This window comes from Callospermophilus lateralis, chromosome 19 (genome assembly GCF_048772815.1).
Source record: "Callospermophilus lateralis isolate mCalLat2 chromosome 19, mCalLat2.hap1, whole genome shotgun sequence".
In the NCBI taxonomy this organism is placed as follows: domain Eukaryota; kingdom Metazoa; phylum Chordata; class Mammalia; order Rodentia; family Sciuridae; genus Callospermophilus; species Callospermophilus lateralis.
The window spans coordinates 32,047,030-32,062,556 of record NC_135323.1 but is presented as its reverse complement, the minus strand read 5'-3'; the positions used below and the strand labels follow the sequence as shown (position 1 = coordinate 32,062,556).

At 48.0% G+C, this 15,527-nt stretch overlaps 1 protein-coding gene across 1 annotated transcript in view; it reads left to right on the top strand.

The window, feature by feature from the left end:
• Myh16 (myosin heavy chain 16) overlaps positions 1–15,527 on the top strand; it is a 53,700-nt gene that overhangs the window by 28,433 nt on the left and 9,740 nt on the right. Inside the window, exons 21-33 of the mRNA XM_076840325.1 lie at positions 1,381–1,554; positions 2,303–2,530; positions 3,285–3,389; positions 5,555–5,641; positions 5,861–6,006; positions 7,028–7,118; positions 7,509–7,565; positions 8,208–8,294; positions 9,846–10,091; positions 11,092–11,209; positions 12,991–13,118; positions 13,433–13,629; positions 14,606–14,738. Of these exons, the coding sequence (XP_076696440.1) occupies positions 1,381–1,554; positions 2,303–2,530; positions 3,285–3,389; positions 5,555–5,641; positions 5,861–6,006; positions 7,028–7,118; positions 7,509–7,565; positions 8,208–8,294; positions 9,846–10,091; positions 11,092–11,209; positions 12,991–13,118; positions 13,433–13,629; positions 14,606–14,738 (1,797 nt within the window). The remainder of the gene's footprint in view (positions 1–1,380; positions 1,555–2,302; positions 2,531–3,284; positions 3,390–5,554; positions 5,642–5,860; positions 6,007–7,027; positions 7,119–7,508; positions 7,566–8,207; positions 8,295–9,845; positions 10,092–11,091; positions 11,210–12,990; positions 13,119–13,432; positions 13,630–14,605; positions 14,739–15,527) is intronic.

The following is a 15,527-nucleotide window of genomic DNA, read 5'->3' as shown; positions in this document are numbered from 1 at the left end:
CCAGCTCAAAGGGTTTTTATGTAATGCTTGGATTCATCTCCTGCCCCTTACTATATGTGTCACCCTTTGGAATATCTAGATCAACAGCCTTTAAGGGTCCTCCTGTGCAGGACACAGTGACAACAGATGAGGAGGAGGTTGAGGCTGGGAGTTTCCCTGCTCCTCACTAATTAAATGTGACAGATCAAGGTCCTATTCTAATTAGTTTTTTCAAAATCCTTTACTCTTAAGTGTTTTAACTAAGCTCTAATCTTATTTAACTAAGCCAGACAGGATGGGTCAATGTGTGTGGGGTGGGGGAGGCAACACTTGAATCCATTTTCACAGGTTAAAAAGAGTTGCATGGCTGCAGGTTGTGGTGCTTATGATGACCTCCAATGTGCACATGGCCACTGTGACATCCCAGATCCCCACCTTTACCTGTTGTCTTCCCTGAGAGGCCATGCTGCCTGGCAAATCCATTTCTACAGTGTCTGACATCCTTGGAAATGGATCTATTATGCTCCCTGGTGGCCTTTGTCCCTGGCTCTCTTCAGTATGGAATGAGCAGGAGGGGTAGAAGGGAGATCTTTGAGAGGTCCATACACCAACAGGACAGAGGAATATAGGTGATGCCACCTCAGGACCCTGGCACTCTGATGCAGGGTAAGAAGTGCCAAGGGAATTGAGAGGTCCAGATAGATGTCGTGGTGCAGGCCAACAGCAACTGCCCAACAGTAAAGAATGGCTAGCCCTACAGACATGGGGACAGCCAGCATGGGCCAGAGGCAGGGAATACCTGCAAGCCAGCACATGGGATAAGCAGGAGCTACTATGTGGAAGGCCTGGGAGGCCAGGTTGAGAGTTGGGACTTTGTGTTATAAAGAAGATGAAGCAGGGGGCAGCAAAGAGGGACACACAGAGAAACAAAGTGACAGAGAAACAGAAAGGATAGAGAGAGAATATGAGAGAAAGAAAGTATACAGAAGGTACCCAAAAGACATAGCAAAGGTACACATAGGGGCACCTGCATAATGAGGAACATCTAACTTCATGTCTCTTGGGATTAAGGAGCATTCTAAAAATTGGTCCTAAAGGGCTGGGGATATAGCTCAGTGGTAAAGGGTTTGCATAGCAAGGATGAGGCCCTGGGTTCAATCCCTAGTACCAAGGGATGGGGGAGAATTGGTCCTAATCAAGTACGGGCCTTCTCTGTGGGGAGAGAGGTACTTTGTGGCAAGGAACTGGGACTGATAGCATCTGTAGAGAGGCACTGTTCCTGCAAAACTATAACCACAGTGGTGTTCTGAGGTCAAGTCTGAGGCAGACACCCCATGGCCCATCACCTAGGCCCCTGGCAAAGCCCACCCTCCTAACACTCTAGTGTTGCCTATTGCCCAGGTCAAGCCACTCCTGAATGTGGCTCGGCAAGAGGAGGAAATGAAGGCCAAGGAGGAGGAGCTGAGGAATGCCATGGCCAAGGCTCAGGAACTGGTAGACAAGGTCAAGGATCTGGAGGAGAAGACAGCCACACTCAGCCAGGAGAAGAAGGACCTCACCATCCAACTGCAGGCCGTATGTGGGGTCCTGGGGATTGCTTCCGTCAGACCCAGGGAGGGAGAGAGAATGAGCTCTTTGAGAAGCTTTCCCTTCATTACAATGAAACTCCACAGCCTTCTCTTTCCCTTCACTACATATCACCACTGATACAACCACCAAAAAGTTTCCATGAATTATCTGCACACTCAGCCAGCTGGGCCCATTTCACTATGGGCCCAGCGCATGAAGACTGTCTATCCAGGAATGGTGACATGGACACATGACATGGACACTCAGGAGGGGCAGCAGATACAATGGCAAAACATGACTGATTATAGGGAGCTTGAACTCCCTTGACTTCCACGCCACCCTGCTGAAAACTTAAGCTCCCCTGATAACTTCGGGTCTCATTAAAATGCAGATTCAGATGCAGCAGAACTTAGGCAGGGCCTAAATTTGCTTCCATAGGCTGAAAATATAACTCTGTACTAGAACCTTGCCTAGCTTGTGTGAGGCTGGCTGTTGGGTTGATCCCCAGGACCACCAAGATATAAAGTTTTGCTTCCAGACCAAGTTATTGCTGCTGGCCCAGGAACCACATTCCTAGACAATGCTCTGTCACATATCTCACAAAAGAAGCTCAGAGACAGCCAGGCCCCTCCACTAACCCCCAGGGCATGTGCCGAGGGTCAGGAGCCTGAGGCTTGTCCACTGTCTTGGGATAGCCCTTTGAGTCCCTGTGGGTAACTGGACTATGTTTGACAGGGACCCTTTCTTCCAACAGGAGCAGGAGAACCTGATGGATGCAGAGGAGCGCCTGACCCAGATGATGAAGTCCAAGATGGAGCTGGAGAGCCAGATCTCTGACATGCGGGAGCGGCTGGAGGAGGAGGAGGGCACATCGGCCTCGCTGAGCGCCAGCAAGCGCAAGCTGGAGGGGGAGCTGAGTGACCTCAAAAGGGACCTGGAGGGCCTGGAAACCACGCTGGCCAAGACAGAAAAAGAGAAGCAAGTGAGCAACTTCCTGGGTCTACCATGCTCCTCTCAAGCTCCTCCCCTAGCCCACTCACCTGCAGGGGCCACACCTAAAGTCCCCACAGTGACAATGCCCGGTACCCTAGCCACTGGCCACGTGGGACTGTGTAACTTCAATGAATTTGAGAGGACTTAAACACAGCTGCGCTAGTCACCTTCCAAATGCTCAACAGCCACACAGTTAAGTGCTTCCATATTGGAAAGCACAGAGAACACTCCCATCATTGTAGAAAGTTCTTCAGGACAGAGAAGCTGAGTGAGGGACAGAGAGCTCTTCTCATAATGGTGACAGGGCCACCATTATGTTGGATATTCTGCCCAAACAAGCATTTTCTGCACCCCACCAGTGCTCCCCTGGCTCCTGATGCCATCTATCTGGCCCTTGGCCCTGAGGCCCCCATCTTGCCCTGCAGGTGGGTGGGGTTCACAAGCTGGGTAAGGTGCAGTTGGCAGGATTGCAGGGCCTGAAGGGTCCTTGTTTCTAGTGATGTCGCTGCTGATGCCTGAGGACCATGTTTGAGTAGAAGAGGGCTGAACTGTTGGTTTTCCCTGCTCCCCTCCACCCCTGACATCCAGCCTTGGGTGGGCTGGGACGTGCCCCTGGTGTTGATATTTCCCAAACTCTCTGAAGAACCCAGGGTGCAGTCAGGCAGGTGGAGAGCTCCTTCTCTCCTCCCCACCAAGGCCATTTCCCACTTTAAGGCCCCCTCTCTCTCCCTGCCTGTTTCCAGGCTCTGGATCACAAGGCCCGCACCCTGTCAGGAGACCTCTCCCTTCGTGAAGACAACATCGCCAAGCTCCAGAAGGAGAAGAGGGCCCTGGAGGAGCTGCACCAGGTGGGCGCCCCCTGCCCTTCTCCTTGGCAGAGCAAGTGGAGTTTGTCCAATACATTTTGCATATGGAGACTAGAGACCACCTTCAAATTCTGCCATTGCTGCCCCTCAGCTTGGGGCCTTGGGGAAAACAAGGCATCTCCCTAAGTCTTAATTCCCTCATCAGTGAGGTGGGTGTGGTTGCCTCCTGCTGCCTGCCTCCTAGGTTCATTCTAGGTAGGATGACTATTTAATTTGTCACCCAAACTATGAGAGTTTTGAGAATGAAAGGGGGAACCATTAATTATCGTGAGTCAGGTAGGTCCCAGAAACACTGTGAGGTGTGTCACTGAAGCTGTATGGAAATGCCCTGTGAACTCTAAAGCCCCAGGGTCTTCAATATACCATGACAACGGCAGGCCACAAGTTCTTTAGGTCATGGGGGAGCCCCATTTTACCATCCCAAAGCTGCTGTTACAGAGGCTCCTAAATGCAGAGCCAGTGCTGACTGGCCACCAGTGCTGACGAGGGCACAGAGTGCCTCTGCAGACAGGGGAAAAGAGCAAGTCAATGCCCAGAGCAGACAGTGGAGCCGTATATTAACTGACACCATGAATCCAGTGCATGTTCCCGGAGCTCCTCTTCCTGCTGCCTCTCGGACTGCCTCCCATAGGCTGTGATTCTCAACCTATCAGACCCAGCACCCCCTTTCATAACAACTATAATTGATCCTTGCTATTTGTGGTAGTTATGGTCAATAAAGTTACCACAAGCATCAGACTAGCAAATACAAGCCACCATTCCTAGGGGAAATGCAGGGTTAGCTGCTATGAGCCTCTGGTCCTAATATTTTTGTCAACCAGTCAATACATAACACATACAATTATAACCAATATGTTACTTTGTTTTATGTGTTTTTGTTTTAAAATGTCTTATTTCGATACCATTCCAGACTCATTAATATCAAACCATGGCTAATATTCTGCAGCTTAGGCCTGAACAAAGCTTACCTAATTCCTGTGTTTTCTCTACAAGGCACTCTGAAGCCCTCTTCTGCTTAGGACACTAGATAGACAGCACTGCAGAACTATGCTTGGGGCCATTTTAAACAAAAAGCAAACAAAAAAAATATGGCACTCAGTGGAGCATAAAAATGACACTCCTTTACATTATGAGAGCTGAAACAAGGGCAGGTGTCACCTTGTTCAGCCACAGCTGGGAATGTGCACATTGGGCAATTCAAAATTTCCCCACTGTGTGCATATTTACAAATGACCCTGAGAGCTCCAAGAGTATTGATTTGTAATTACAGCTACATTTTAGCATGTATGAGAATGGGCAAAGTGGGGATCCGAGTACTGAGGCTCAAGTATATTTTGGAAAGCTCTCTTAGCTATCCTGAACTCAAAATTATAAATAACATATAACTCCAAAAAAATCGATAGCATGCCCTTTGATATAAAGGAGAAATTAAATTATAATAAATAATGCACCTATCGATATGTAAAAGCTCTGGCAGATGGACCAGGAGGCATCTTTGATGGTTGTAGGCCACACAGGAGAATGCGCTACAAGTTGGCCACCAAGGTGCAGCAGCTGTCAGCGATATGGATTTTATAGAATTGGGAACAGTCCCTGGGAAATTCTTTGGAATAATAACAAATCCTTTCTCAGCTTCCATGACAGATCATTCTTGAAAAATGACTAAATGAAAACAAGTGTTGAGTTATGTATAAAGTGGGCTTGGGTTTTAGGTTCAGATGAATATAAATGGCTATTTCACTTAGGTGACTTCCTGGAAGGGACATCAGGCCTGTGAACTGCAGAATTGTTCTTTATGGGCCCAGACTGTCTGGAGGAAGATAGGATGTCCAGGAGACATGGAATCACCCAGAGACAAATGTCAATGGAGACTCCAGTCATTGTGACAAGCAGAAGCACTGTATAGATTTCCAATGTCCCCGGGAGAACCAGGGCCTCCAATGACCCCCATGAGAGCCACCTACGGTTGATGGGTGCTCAGGTCTGTCTTCCTTGGTCTCCCACTGCCCAGGTGCATCCCCCAGGAGCTGTTCAACTCAAGTCTCCAAGGCCTGGGACCGCATGGCTCAGAACTCATGACTAGAACCAGGTCTGTGCAGCCGCTCTCGCTGTGCCTCCTGGGACACAGAGTATATCTTTCTTTCTAGAAAACCCTGGATGACCTGCAAGCTGAGGAGGACAAGGTGAATCACCTGACTAAGAACAACAGCAAGCTGAGCACCCAGATCCACGAGGTAACACCTCCACTCTCTGAGGCTATTCCTAACCCTCAGAGCCAGGTCTATGCTGTGAAATAGGGTCCTTGGCTAGAGTGACACATCTCCTGGGTGTGGGGGCCTTTCTGATGCTACAGCTAAGGGACTGCCCAGACTACTTCCTTCTTGGAATCTAGCCTAAAAATCCCTTTTTCTACCTTCCCTTGCTTTTTTTTTTTTTTTTTTTTTACTCGATAGCTGGAAGATAACTGGGAGCAGGAAAAGAAAATCCGGGCAGAAGTAGAAAAGGCTCGCCGGAAAGCTGAGGGTGACTTGAAGATGACCATTGACAACCTCAATGAGATGGAGCGCTCCAAGCTAGACCTCGAGGAGGTGGTGAAAAAGTACGCCTACACAGGCATTCATCTCCTCTGTGCCAGGCACTGTTCAAGGGCCTCATGCATATGAATGCATGTCCCAAGCACCTGCCACATGCAGGCTCTGGGCCCAGCACGGGGGACAGGCAAAGGAGTAGGTACTGCCCTGACTGCAGGGGGCTCCCAAACTCTCATCGTAAGTGCCTCTTGGGAACAGGAAAAGAGACTAGAACCACTGCCCTGGGGAAACCAAGGAGTAGGCAGGGCCAGGAGTTTCCATGGATACCAGTGAGCTTGCTCTTGAGGATAGCAAGGAGTCCAGAGAGTGTTTTATCAATATCACTCTGATGTTAACACGAAGGGCAGGTGGAGTGGAGAAAATCTGGGGAGGAAGAAAAGTGTGAGGCTACTGCAATAGTCCAGGCAAGAACCTGAACCAAGTAAGTACCCAAAGGGAAGAAAATGTAGAGTTGAATGGCTAAAGATTTTAGGGAGCAGAATTTGGAGACTATATCTTGGAAGTGCATTTGACTAAAGTAACTTTAAAGCACCAGAGACAGACAGGAGGAGCATGTGCAGCTAAATCTGTATCTTGGCCCATTTCCACTGTGGCATACCCAGGAGGTGCATGAGGCCCTGCCCATCCTCTTCATCCACTCAGTCCCGGGCATCCTGGTTCTCACATGCAACTCACACACCTGAGCACTTTATGGGAAGTTCCCTAAAAAGGCAAAGCATCACTGTGGTTCTGGAGATTCTTGAATGCAAGTTACACCAGAGTTGTGATTTCTGTCCCCAGAGCCCAAAACAATGTCTGGCATAATAGATGCTCGATGAACATATGTGACAATAATAATGTGTGAATGGGTGAGTCAGTGAGTGAGTGAGCAGATTCTGAGGTCTGACTCCTCCATTGGGTGACATTGAAGGCCAGAGGTTAGGAGAGGAGTAGCTTCAGCCGTCCAAGCCCTCCTCTGGCAGCCCAGGTCCCATTCCCTTGCTAGCTTACTGGTACCCCTTACTCAGGAGAGCAAATCTTCCCTTGCAGGAGGGATATGGAAATAAATTCTGTCAACTCTAAATATGAGGATGAGCAATCTCTGAATTCCACACTGCAGAGGAAGCTAAAGGAACACCAGGTATGTCTAGGACCCAGAAGCCTGAGCTCTCTTTTTGAAATGCGCCCCTCTGCAGAAACTAAGGGGGTTTCTCGAGGATCAAGACGGCCATGAAATCCTTGGAATTCAACTCCTGTTACCTCATTCAGAGTCAAATCCCTCTGGATCTTGCCACCTACCATTCCCTGCCCCCCTGTCCTGCCATACCAGCTCCTTGCTGGGTCTTACATATGTCAGGTTCCCTCCTGTCCTGGGGCCTTTCCACTTGCCCCCTATGCCCTGCATCTCTCTGCTTTGGACAGTGGCCATCATATGCTCTTGTCCCTATTTCCCATTCCCATTAGTTAACTTCTAACCCACCCACCCCCTACACCATCACCACCCTTATCTGTCTCACTATGTGTCTTCTAGGCCCGAATTGAGGAACTGGAAGAAGAGCTGGAGGCTGAGAGGGCAATGCGAGCCAAGGTAAATGAAGTCCTTTGACATCTTCCCAAGTCAAAGGACCCAGTGCCAACCACACACCCAACCAAGAGTAAAAACTCCTGCCCAGGAAGCCAACTGGGCGGGCAGTCATCAAGACCAGTTGTCTCTTGAGCACCCAGTACGTGCCAGGCACTGTGCTATAGAGCCACGTGTAGGATGACATGAAATACAAAGATGCTGTGTGCGGTCCAGAGGTTGGTTCTACCCGGGGCATTTGAAGCAGGAAACATTTGACTGCAAAGATTAGATTCAACAGGCTGAGGCAGGAGGAATGTATAAGCAAAGCGAATAAAATCACACCTATTTTCACAGGTACAAAGGTGTAGAAGGAGGAAGCATGTGTTAGGAAGAACAAAAAGAATGGAGGCTTAGGGTAGGGATCCTGCAAAGGGGCTGAGGCCAGGATCAAAAGGTGCCTAAACTCTAAGTTCAGCCAAACTGGCTGGAAGTGGGGTGGGTCCCAGGGTGGGGAGGATGAACAGTGCTATCATTAAGCATGCAGGAGGGCAGGCAGGGTGCAAGGCCCCCCAAGAGCAGAACCCAGGCTCTCACACGTGATTGCACTCTTTGCTTGGGGAGAGGAGCTCTGGGTGGTCTCATCAGCATCACTGACTCTCACCCTAGGTGGAGAAACAACGTAGTGACCTGTCCCGGGACCTTGAAGACCTCAGCGACAGGCTGGAGGAGGCTGGTGGAGCCACATCTGCTCAGGTACCCATATCTGGGGGCCTAGGAACCCCAGCCCTGCCTGCCTGCCTGCAGGGAGTAAAAGCACTGGACTCTGAGCCAGGGGATAAAAATCAGTTCTTGCTGAATTTCTTGGACTAACTTGAGAAGAAACCAATTAATTAATAACAAAGGGCAAGCATGAGAGCCCCTGGTTCCATCTACTTGTGGTGGTATTTATGGAAGCAGGATATGGACTGGATGCAGAGAGCAGATGTTTTATATACAGTGCATTTATTGAAAAAGTGCAGTTATACTGAGGTCAACAGACCAGGAGACCACACACACCATTGTGCTTCACCATCACTGGAGGACTAAGCACACGCTCCCTGTTGTTCTAGACTGAGTCCACTTCCTCACCAGCCTGGCCAAGTCCTCTGTAAGGGAGGGTGCATGCTCATAACTGGTGCCTAGCTGTTCCAAGCCATGTTTTAACCTGGTAGGAAACAAAAATCATCTTAGATGCTTGATTGACCTGGCATTGATGAAGGGATACTTCTACCACTGTAGGGAAGGGCTAAGAGAACAATAGGGTGCTGAGGTCCCAACACTAGCAACAGTGGCCCTTTACTTCTCCAAAGAGATGGCAAGAAGCAGGGTTAGGGGACCCTTGGAAGCTGAATCCAGGGATGAAGGGTTGTCTGGTGTGGGGGGGGTAGATGCTGAGGGGTCTGGGTAGAGAATGAATGCAGAAGTTGGGTAGATGAGGAATAACAGCACCCAGGAACACTGGTCAAGATCAGAGCTCCTCCAACTGGGGCACGTGGATCACCGGAATCTCATTCAAATGTAGATTCTTGTTCCATAGATTCTAGTTCCCATTTCCCATGAGTTCCTAGGCAATTCTGATGCCCCTGGCTATGGTCTGCACTTGGAGTGGGGAAAGCTCTAGAAGTTACACAGAGGTGAAGGGGAGAAACAGTCAAGTTCAGGTGCTGTCTTCGTTAGTCTCCTAGGGCTGCTGTGACAAAGGATTACAACTGGCTGGCTTAAAACCACAGAAATGAATTCTCTTACAGTTAGGAGACCAGAAGCCTAAAATCAAGGTGTGGGCAGGGCTGGTTCCTTCTGGAAGCTCTGGGGATAATCTGTTTCCCCCCCCACCCCCCCACACACATAGACCAGCCAGCTGTGCTTGATGCACCTGACAGGATGCATCACTACAATCTGCCTCTGTCATCCCGTGGCCTCCTTCCCTATGTCCCTCTGGTCCAAATTTCCCACTTCTTAAAAGGAATTAGAACCTACTGTGATCCAATATGACACCTTAACTAATACGTCTGAAAAGAGCCTATTCCCACATAAGTGCACATTCACAGGTTCCTAGGGTTAGGTTTTGAATCTATCTTTGTGTGAAACCCAGTTCCACATACAACGCTGTCTACACAAATCCTCAGAGCAACCCTGGAGAGGCTAAAGGCTGACATTTCCGTCAGGACTTTCCTCTAGTGGGGTGTAGGAATATCAGGGGACTGAGAAGCAGATGGACAGAGGCCAGGACAGTTCTGCTAAGCTCTCCTCCTCCTCTGACACCAGATCGAGCAGAACCGCAAGCGGGAGGCTGAGCTGCTAAAGCTGAGGCGGGAGCTGGAGGAGGCGGCCTTGCAAAGCGAGGCGACAGCCTCCACCCTGCGCAAGAAACACACGGATTCCATGGCTGAGCTGACGGAGCACGTGGAGAGCCTGCAGAGGGTCAAGTCCAAGCTGGAGAAGGACAAGCAAGTCATGAAGGCTGAGATCGATGACCTCAATGCCAGCGTGGAGACCATACAGAAGTCTAAGGTGAGGGAGGCCCCCCTCCCAGAGGTACCCCTTCACTGGGGATGCTGTGGAGGGAAACTGATCACATAGCCACCAGATGGTGTATAACCTTGGCCAAGTTGTAAAGTGGGGATGATAACAACAATCTCTACCTCATGGGGCTATATTAGTGCCTGGTACTAAGAAATGTGCTAGTATGCTGGGTGCTGTGGTGCATGCCTGTAATCCAAGCAGTTCGGGAGGTTGAGGCAGGAGGATTGCAGAGTTCAAAGCCAGCCTCAGCAAAAAATGAGGCACTAAGCAACTCAGTGAGGCCCTGTCTCTAAATAAAATACAAAATAGGGTGGGGATTTGGCTCAGTGGCCGAGTACCCCGAGTTCAATCCCCAGTACCATACTAAAAAAAAAGAAAAGAAAAAAATGTACTAGTACAATTTTTATTACATTAGTATTACTATGTTCTCAAGGAATTGGAGACTAGTAGGAGTAATAAGACAAATGCCTACATTGTCACAATTCAAAGGCAAAATAAGAAATAAAGTGAAATAGGCCATTCAATATGCGTTTATTGAGCATCTACCATGTAAGCAACCCTCTTGTGACACCAGAGAGACAGGGCTCTAAAGATAAGCAAAGATGATGCCCCAGGAGACCTTGTCTCAGGCAACTACACTATCTCTAAATTTCAGACGCTCACAAGGTGTCTTTCTAGTACCCGTTTCACCTACCAACACAGAGTTAATGCCAGTGTTTTCCCTTAAGTCAGTCCACAGCACTTTCTTGTTGGCTGTGGTCTGCAGGAGTCCAGAGGAGCTAGGAAAGGGAAATGAACCAGAGAGTGAACAGCTGTGTGCCCACCCAAAGGGCTCTGGGTTTAGGTTGGTAGAAAATGGTAATTTTCTATCCCCATTTGATAGAAACAGGACATTCTTTGAGTACCAGGCAGGAGAAACATGACAGAGGGCAAAAGTCCAGGGGGAAACAGGGGGCTCTTCTCCACTGAGTTCATTCTTTCTGAGCAGCTGAACGCTGAAGCCCATGTCCGAAAGCTGGAAGACAGCTTATCAGAAGCCAACGCCAAGGTGGCTGAGCTAGAGAGGAACCAGGCAGAAATCAATGCCATTAGGACCCGCCTCCAAGGTGAGTGTGCTCTTCCTTGCAGCTCCCAAAGGAGCTGTGCATGGAAAGAAATTGGGATCCTTAAGGGGACAGAAAGAAGAATGCCCGGTCCTCTCCCCAGAGCCTTCTTGGCTTTGGAAAATTCACATCCAATCCCCTTGTGTTTGATGAGACAGGAGATTTTGTTCCACCTGCTGAGTATTCCAAGTAACATCTTTACAATGTAAACCAGGGAACACTATTCAAAGCATTTTCCTATCTGCTCTTTCACTTACCCAGTGACATCAGCAAGAGGGACATTAATATTGACGAAATACAATTCTCAAACACTTAAAACAGGGTCCACATACTAGTATAAAGTGAACACGTGTCAAGGATTTATTTAACTCATTATTGAAACAATCAGAATAATGCCATTTTGAAGAGTGGAGATTTATGGCATCAACTGGGAAAGAGATGCTATAATAAATTTGCTAAATTAGATGTAAAAGGGTTAATGTCCTATAGGATAATAATACTGTAGGCCTCTGGGATTGTTTAGTTTTATTTTCTTTTCTATCAGAAGAAATCCTTTGCATCTCTATGACAAAAATGATTTTCAGCTTATCAATATACAAATTAACATCTAACTTTGCAGAGGCTGCGTTCTAATTGGGGTTAAACAGTAACTCAAATGAAGATGAATTTCCTTAAAGAACTAAATCCTTCTGCCCAATGCCATGGCATACACCTGTAATCTCAGCTAGGAGGATTGCAAGTTTAAGGCCAGACTGGGCAACTCAGCAAAATCCTGTCTCAAAATAAAATTTTTTAAAGAGCTGGGGCCGGGTTGTGGTGCTGCATGCTTGTAATCCCAGTGAGTCAGGAGGCTGATGCAGGAGGATAGCAAGTTTGAGGCCAACCCAGGCAACTTCACAAGACCTTGTCTCAGAGTCAAAACAAAAAAGGAGGGCTGGGAATGTGGGAGAGCATTTTCCTAGGATGTGTGAGACCCTGAGTTCAATCCCTAGTACTGCCAGGACAAAACACTAAGTCCTCCTCAGTGGGCTTGTTAAATTGTGCTCCAATGTGACATCAAGAGAACTTGAAGACCTTCTTTGAACTTATTTCCCATATTCTGAACATTTTTTATATAGTCCTGGGGATTGAATCCAGGGCCTCACACATGCTAGGCAAGCACTCAACCACTGATCTTCATCACCAGCACTTTTTATTGAATTTTGAGACAGGGTGTCCCTAAGTTGCCCAAGATGGCTTTACACTTATGATCCTCCTGCTTTAGCCTCTCAACTCACTGAGATTCCAGGTGTGCATCACTATATCCAGCCTGGATACTTTTCAAAGTCAATACTTCCATTTGATTAATAAGAAATGTGAGATGAAGTGAGTTACAGAATAGAACTAGAAATACTTCTCTTTATCTCATGAACTTCTTGGTCTCTGACTAGTAGTCATTCCACAAATGATGGGACAGTAGGTTATAGGACAGTGATGAGTACATGGTAAAAACTAAATACTCTGTTTTGCTGTTTTCACCAAACTCCTTTGCTGTATCTCCTATCAGACAGGCCTGGGGACAAGTCCCTTAGATATTGGCAACCCCTGGGTACTTGCTGCCCTCCTGGACTCACCCTGGGTGACTGGTATGGTGCTTCTCTGCACTCCTCATTCTGGTTCAGTTTGCCAAGCTGCCATGTTTGTTGGGCACTTGAGCAGCAATGCCTTGGGGGACTTCAGGTCTGGTTGAGGAAAAAGTTTACCAGTTTTTCATCCAATATTTCTCCCATTCTTTTCTCATCCAGCGGAAAATAGCGAACTGAGCAGAGAATATGAAGAATCGCAGAGCCGACTGAATCAAATCCTACGGATAAAAACATCTCTGACGTCCCAAGTGGATGATTATAAGAGACAGCTGGATGAAGAGTCAAAGGTTTGTTGAAGGGTTGGGTTAGTAGTGACAGAACTACTTCCTTAAAGAAAGTTATAGGTTATGAAGATGCAGAAGGAACACAAAGAACATTTTACACAATAGCAAGTGAAAAATTTAACTACAAAACTATAATAAATGAGATTACATATCCTCCGGGACAATAATTAGGCTTTTGCTGTGGGATCATGTGTCTTTCCTGCCCTCTCTCTGCAGTTACTGTGAATGCAATGTTATGTAGAGCTAAGTGACGGCCCTGGAGCCTACACTGGCCCCCCAGGGGCAGTGACAGGCTCAACCCCGCATCATTCCCACAGTCTCGCAGCACAGCCGTAGTGAGTCTGGCCAACACTAAGCACGACCTGGACCTGCTGAAGGAGCAGCTGGAGGAGGAGCAGGGAGGCAAGTCAGAGCTGCAGCGCCTTGTGTCCAAACTCAACACTGAGGTGACCACCTGGAGGACCAAATATGAGACTGATGCCATCCAGAGGACTGAGGAGCTGGAGGAGACCAAGTGAGCATCAGCCTGGGATGGGAGAGCCAGGAGAGCTGGGTGTGGTGGCTCGTGGCCTGTCACTGCTGAGGACAGTGCCAAGCCCAGGAGAAGGAAGTCCATGGGCTCCTGGAAAGGGAGGACAGTGTCTGGTCAAAGGAACCCATCTATGCTCTCAGTGGGCTATCTGCTGCATGCACTGCCAGTCCTCACGGTTCACCTGTAATCAGGACTATCTACCTGTGTTCTCTGCTTTGATGCATCCAGGTTGCCTGCAGGGGCTTCAGGAACCAGGGCTCTAGTTTCAGGCAGGACTCAAGGTGCTCAAGCATCTTGGGCTTTGCTAAAGTGCACGCTCCCATGCAGTGGGCTGGGCTGATGCTCGAAGGACACTCAATGGCAAAGGTTTCCCCTCTGCAGGCCTCACAAGCTTGGCAGCAAATGCCCTCAACTCCTTTGAATTTTCTTCCTAATTTACTAAGTAGAGAAATGGATACCATGCTTAACAGCCTGGGCTAAACCAAACCTCAATCCCTAAGCATCCATCTCTGCCTGAAATTCTCTCCCCCAGGAACTCCCAGAGTCCCAGCTCCCTTTCTTGAGGTCTTTGCTCCTCTATTCTCTTCCCAAAGAGCCTCTTCTGATGCCTCATTTAAAATTGTAGTCACCCCTCACCTTCTATCTGTCCCCTTTCCTGCTTTATTCCTCTCTATAGCACTCAAGTTCTATGTGTGCTATATCATTGCAAAAGTTTCATGAGGGCAGGGATCTTGGTCTGGATTGCATATTCTCAGAACAAAATAGGGACAAAAAAATGTCTGTTGAATGAAGAAGTGAATGAACAGTGGCCGCTCCTCTCTAAACACTCTTTTGCATCTACATCTCTTCCCACATTGACACCAGAACTCAGTGCCACACAACCCTGCCCCTAACAATGTAAGGCGATGCCTGTGGACTCCTAGGTTTCCTTGATGGCACCTCTGTCCCTCATCCACAGGAGAAAGCTGGCTGCCAGGCTCCAGGAAGCAGAAGAGGCAGCTGAAGCTGCCCAGGCCCGGGCTGCCTCCCTTGAGAAAAATAAACAGAGACTCCAGGCAGAAGTCGAGGACCTCACCATCGATTTGGAGAAGGTTAGAGGGTCAAACGCTCAAAGGCTGCATGTTTACCGGGCAGGTGGCCCATAGCAGTTTTGGGGCAAGACTGCCACATGTCTGGGGGTATCGGGAAGAAACTCATGACCCAAGAGGGTGGAACACAGGTCCTGTCTTCAGTAGTACACTGGACACAGCTCCTGTTGGAGTACCTGTTTATAAACTGAGACCTGAGATGCTAACACTCAATAAGCCACAGCATTTTCCCTTAGTATCTGCAGGGGCTTGGTTCCAGGACCTCAGAGGATACCCAAATCTGTGGGTACTCAAATACCTTACTTAAAATGACATAGCATTTGCACATCCTCTCTAGATTACTTATCATAATGGATGCAATGCAAATGCTATGTAAATAGTTGCTATATTGTTTTAGGGAATAATGAACAAAAAAAGTGTCTAGTACAGGTACAATTTTTTTTTCAAATATTTTTGATTCATGATCTGTTGAATCTGCAGACACAGAACCCAAAGGTAAGGAGGACTGACTGTATTAGATAGATAAGTCCATGAGAAAGGTCAGATCTGTCCCCAGGATTACATAATACCCTTTTCCTCTTCCTTCTTATGCAAACCATATCCTGCACACCTTGCGTAGCTAACTATTTCATTTTGCATTCTTGGTTCATGCTGATCTGCTGTCTTGAGCTGAATTAAATTAGATTTCCATTAGCACACACCTCCCTGATCTTGGTCTAAAAAGGACCTTGAATCATGCCAGCTGGACCACGTGCAATTGGTTCAGAAAATGTGGCCACTTCCAGTGGCTAC